The 5,617-nt window shown below is 35.7% G+C and overlaps 2 protein-coding genes across 2 annotated transcripts; one reads left to right on the top strand and one right to left on the bottom strand.

The window, feature by feature from the left end:
• The first annotated feature begins 220 nt into the window (after positions 1-220).
• On the top strand, positions 221-1,453 carry LOC115879394. Its single transcript, XM_030896217.1, has 4 exons — positions 221-305; positions 417-610; positions 723-899; positions 1,015-1,453. The coding sequence occupies exons 1-4, from the start codon at positions 302-304 to the stop codon at positions 1,351-1,353; spliced, it is 714 nt and encodes a 237-aa protein (XP_030752077.1). The 5' UTR covers positions 221-301; the 3' UTR covers positions 1,354-1,453.
• A 436-nt stretch (positions 1,454-1,889) lies between these two features.
• On the bottom strand, positions 1,890-3,441 carry LOC115879387 (putative nuclease HARBI1). The gene is made up of 2 exons (XM_030896205.1): positions 2,220-3,441; positions 1,890-2,166 (listed from the first exon to the last, which is right to left on the bottom strand). Exons 1-2 carry the CDS (start codon positions 3,043-3,045, stop codon positions 1,904-1,906), a joined length of 1,089 nt encoding a protein of 362 aa, XP_030752065.1. The 5' UTR covers positions 3,046-3,441; the 3' UTR covers positions 1,890-1,903.
• Between the last annotated feature and the right edge of the window lie 2,176 nt (positions 3,442-5,617).

Genomic DNA, 5,617 nt, shown 5'->3' with positions numbered 1-5,617 from the left:
AGAAATTTCTTTCTATTATCACAAAATGCTATTCTGTATGCCACTTCGGCCGCTCTCGTGTCCCGTTCGGTGGTCGTTCGGCATAGAGAAATAGATAGACCGATTTAGGTCTTGCTTTGATGGAGACATTGTTTCTATCCTTTTCTAATGCACCATCAAAGCTTCTATTCTTCTATTTTTAAAATAATTGTTTTTTATAGGTTAGGTGCCGTGTTTTTGTTTTTATGATTCACGGTATTTACGACTTAAGTTTGTTTACTCTTCGATTTCTTTTTTGTTCGAGTTTGGAGTTAAATTAATTATGGGTAAGTTATTTACAAATTACAAATATCCTATATTTATAAAAGGGCAAGCGGACAAATAGGGTCTTAATAGGTACCATGTAGATACTTAGTGATAAGTTTAAACAATTTCAGAGCGTGATTTTAAAACCCATCCAATGCAGTGGAGAGTAATTATTGATTATATGGAAGAAAACCCTTCATTAATAAGGCCCAAATTTGGGCACTCTGATGGCGATGCCAATGCCAATAATCAGCTGTGGAATCAGCTAGCCACTAAATTAAATGCGATGGGTTTTGGTGTAAGAACCGTTGAGAAGTGGAAAGCGGTATGTTACTTAAGTTATTATCAATAATAAATTATAATATTATAAATAATTATAATATAATGATTAAATACTAAGTAAGTAATAAGTATAGAAGTTGTGATAATTCTCCTAGGCTGTAACTCGATGGAAGTCAAAAGTTAAAAGCAAAGCTGCCCAACTAAGAATCGAGGGAGAGAAGACTGGGGGTGGTCCCTCAAAAGCCATTCCTTTAAATGATACGGAAGAGCGGCTAATGGCCTTATTAGGCTGGAGAGCTGCGACTGGGGACAAGAATGTTGAGTTGGGAATGGTTAGTATTTTATGTTCTAAAAAAAAACACTATTTTCAAACACATGGGTATTTTTCAAACAAAGTATTTTCAAATACTATTTTTTTACTTTCTGAAAAACCTTTTGTTTCTACAGCCACAACCGCAAACACCGCCAGCCACAGAAAGCTCAATGTCAATACCCCCCTTGACACCTATTACCCCTGTCAGAGCTTCATCATCATCAATACGAGCAGCAGAGAATAGGACTGCTGCTCCTGCTCCTAAAAGAATACGGCATTCGACAGAAAGAACAAGGAGGTTTGTGTCTCTCAATAGGATGCACACAGAGACACAGGAACAGAGTGCGCAACATTATAAAGAACTCTCAGAGACACTGAAACGGATTGAGGCAAATACCGAGCGCTTTGCCAGTGCATTAGAAAGAGTTGCCAATGTGCTGGAAACTATTGTTCCTAATGTTTCAGTACCATAATAAAAAAAACTAAAAAGAGTATTAAAAAAAGACTTATATTAGAAAAGAATGTTCCTATTTTTGTTATGATTTATACAAGGTGTCCGGTAAGTAAACGATAATACTGAAAGGAGTGATTCTTGTGCATATTTTAGGGCTAAAGTGTCATATAAACATGGGTTGGCAAATGCTGAGTTTTCAAGCTACTGGATGTTAAAGTTTTATGAAAAAAAAAATTATCATATTTTTCATACCACTGAAGATAATTTAATGAAATTTGGTACACGTTGTTTTACCATCAAATCACATTATTTTTTTTATTTTCACCAGTGATTTACACCACCTGTAGCTTGAAAACTAAGCATTTGCGGACCAATGTTTATATGACAATTTAGCCCTAAAATATGCCCAAGAATCACCCCTTTCAGTATTATCGTTTACTTACCGGACGCCCTGTAGATACAGGGTATATTTTTATGTTATGTTATTATGTAAGAATAAATTACATCAAACACTTTGGAATTTTTTATTTAAAAAAATAAAAGCCGACACGGTTTTGATTTAACTTCTTTTAATGATTTTGAAAATACATCTGAATTAAATGATTTCTTCTTTGTTGTCCCTCTGCTACTATATTTCTCGGAAACAACTCTTCGTTAACAGGGTCATCCACATCTTCACCAGCCATGGCATCCTCATCCTCTAGATCTAGATTGGCCATTATACACATATTGTGTAGCACACATACAGCATTAACTATTTGCCCTGCTTTGAAAGGTTCATAATGTAGAACTCTTGCCTTCAGTAGGCAGCGAAATCGGTTTTTCAATACCCCTAAATTCAATTGTAAGTTATTAATATGGCCAAATCAAATACATTTTACCTACCTATACATCTTTCCACACAGTTCCTGGTTCTTGCTAACGCTGCTGTGTATCTGCCTTCAGGACTTTCTCTAGGCATATCTCTTATTGGAGTCATCAACCATGGCTCTTGAGGATAGCCACTGTCACCAAGCAGCCAACCGTTGTGGTTACGCTGGTAGTATTGCTCCATATGTGTTCTTACATTGGAATTTCGCCATATAAATGAGTCATGTGTCGCACCTCCATAATTGGCCTTAACGTTTAGGATTATCAAATTTGCGTCACATATGATCTGCACATTTTTTGAGTGATATCTCTTCCGATTAAAATACAAATGTTCATCAATTTTGGGAGATACAATGGCTACATGGGTACCATCAATACACCCTATCACCCCTGGAAATTGAAACTGTGCCATAAATTCTTCCTTCTTTGCCTGTTTTTCAGCTTCAGATATAGGAAATTTAATCCACTGAGGGGCAATGGCCTCCAAAGCTGAACATACTTCACTTAATGCCCGACTAAATGTGGGCTGGGCCATACAGGTACTAAAATCATCTCCGATGGTCTTTTGATAGGAGCCTTGTGCGAAGAACCTTAAAGCACCCAAAATTCTAATTTCAGTGGGAATTTTTCTTGCTCTAATCCCAACAGCCATGTGTGGAGTAAGGTCTATAATTAGCTGCCGGGCAAGATTCCTGCTAAGCCGGAAACATTTTCGAAACTCTGTTTCCGCCATGTCAAAAGGATTGGATTCATCCCTCAAGACTATCCTTTGAAGTCTCAACTGTGCCTGCCGCTCTTCTTCCTCTGCCTCGTCCACAAAATATCTAAATATAGGATCCATGAACACTTATTTTTTAGTTAGTATAGGCTCTGCTAATAGTCAACACTACACAAAGACGAGAAAAATTTAGTTCAATAAATCACTAAACTTGTGTTTTCTAGCCAAAAACGTTTTTTCTAGCCACTCCACTCGTGGTCACGAATCAACACACGAATGAAGGAAGAATAATAAAAGTAAACAAAACAAGAAAAAATACCAAGTCCATTTATTATGACATTAAACAGCTGTGCGCCAGGGCTTTCAACAAAAAAACACCGAAAAGCGCGATGTTTTTAGATCGAATAGTTGTTGATATCTCTTTACCGAGTTCATCCGAATGAACTTGGAAATATGCTTATAGAATTCGTTTTAGACATGTCTTTTCTATGTCTATCCCTTCTCTATCTCTATCTCTCTATCGTTACGGAATACGCCTCCTGGGTTCCCTATTTAACCCCGTGTGCAATTTCTGTGCCGTAAGAAAAAGACAACATAACCCAGCTCCATATTAAAACTGCATAAGTCTATTTCACCCGGATATGGATTGAACTGCGGTTGCGCCAAACTCCGATTGATTGTTTGGTTGTTTTAGTTCTGTTTGGATTACTTTTTATTTGTGCGCGTAAAAGAGTGATTTTGTTTAGTTTATTGTTTACTATTTTTTGATATTTTTCCAACTCCATGATAATGTGTTATAAATAATAAAAATATAAATAAAATTGAAGGTTAGGGGAAATGTCAGTCAACCACTTCCCTTTAAAAACATCGACCAATGAAAACTTCTTCAGGTGAGGCATGCTCAGTTAAATGAATATCCGGGCGAAATAGACTTATGCAGAATTTTGATACCTACGATTTTATACGTATAACGAGGCTTCTGTTGCGTAACTAGATATTCTGTGCCCAAAGAGTAGATGGCTTTTTCTGCCTCGCCATGTCTCTAAAATATGCCATCAAGATTGTCTCCGAAGCAATATTTTAGCATTTTTTTCGGCACACCATTTTTCGTATACTTTCAATGCTATTTCATATCGCCCCTACTTTTCTCTGGAAGTAAACTGGCTTCTGCTCTTTTTGCAGCTTCTGCAAGTTCTGGTGTGTTTTCTTCATCGAAATGACAACTGGCGTTATTTGGGACAAGGCGTTTTTAATGGCGCCAATTGCAACCGAATACATATTTTTTTCACTAATTTAAATTCCCAAAGAAAATAAAACCGTAATTTAACTAACTTTGTCTTCTAATATACCTACAGAAAATAATTACCAAAATTGAAATCCTTCTGAAAGATATTTAAGAAACTACGGCGCCGGCGGGTCAAATTTTAATATGACGTTTATTGGGCCACTGACCTTATAAGTTATTTAAATACTTATTCCTCTTGTGTAGCTTCTTTTTAATTTTTTTTGGTTTTCATGATAGAATATTTTTCTTAATAGTCAGTATACTAATAATTCTATTTTTTGTATCACATGTGCTCGGATATACCTGTTTTTGTATTCTCTCTCAGATTTGATGTTCTTTGAGTCTAACGTCCATAGGTCTCTTTAATTTTGCAACATGTAATCTTCATACGAGAGTTGGTTTGGTCTTTCCCATTTTTCATTCATATAGAGGTAAAAAAAAATAGTAGATAGCTTTTAAACACTATTGTTTGTCGAAGTATCCTTCACGAAGAGAATGAATTTTTGCATCCGTTGAAACTAATTTTGAAAGCTGTTCCACTCGCTTGTTGGTAACTTCAAAATTGCGTTATGTGGTTAGGACTTAGGTCAGGACTGTATGGGGGATGGTCCAACAATTTGATGTTTTCTTGCACTAAAAACTCAATCGTATTTCAGGCTGTGTGGCAACTTGAATTGTCTTGGTGAAAAACTCAGTTTATTTCCTACAAAAATTTTAAATATTTTTTTTCTCAAAAACGGTTAATGTTAAGTATAGAGTGTTTGATATCAAAATTCATAAAATTTTACAGAGAATTTAAATACTATGTAATAAAAAATGGGGGTAGCCATATAAAATAAGAAAGTAGCTTTCATCTTACGGTACTTCCGGAAGTGCCGCCATATTGAAAATATTTTTAATTGATAGATCTCATTGTGGAACAGTGATGTGCGAAAAATCTAGATCTTGTAGTTCTTTAGAAACTTCTAATGTACGCTCAGCCTGGGACACCCTGTATACTAGAGCAAGGTATTCATCCGTGAAAAAGTTGGGTGCAGCCAAGCATGAGTTGGTCCATTGAGTATGCCTGCTTTGGTGTCTTCGTTTATAAGTGGTGCCATATCGTAAATATTTCCATATTAGTTTTAAGAAAAACGTTTTAGTTTTTTGTTTTTTTTAGGACGCGTTATTTTTGATAAGTAGTTTTCATATTGTAGGTATTTTCATAGTTGGATCGTTAGAGTTGTTATTGTTGCTTGATATAAAAATGGCTCCGGACTATTTCATATTATGCTGCTTATTCATTCTTTTGTCTCTTTGTAATTTTTAAGTTCTTTAAGTCGTACATTTAGAGGAGGGTTTGTCTTTCTAATATAGGAGTCACCGCATTTACATAAAGATCTTGTTTCGTGGTTTCCGGTCTTCTTTTGG

The sequence above is a fragment of the Sitophilus oryzae genome, unplaced genomic scaffold, assembly GCF_002938485.1.
Source record: "Sitophilus oryzae breed Bouriz unplaced genomic scaffold, Soryzae_2.0 scaffold_1067_pilon_pilon, whole genome shotgun sequence".
NCBI lineage: Eukaryota > Metazoa > Arthropoda > Insecta > Coleoptera > Curculionidae > Sitophilus > Sitophilus oryzae.
The sequence above is the reverse complement of the archived record's forward strand: the minus strand, read 5'-3'. Positions and strand labels throughout refer to the sequence as shown.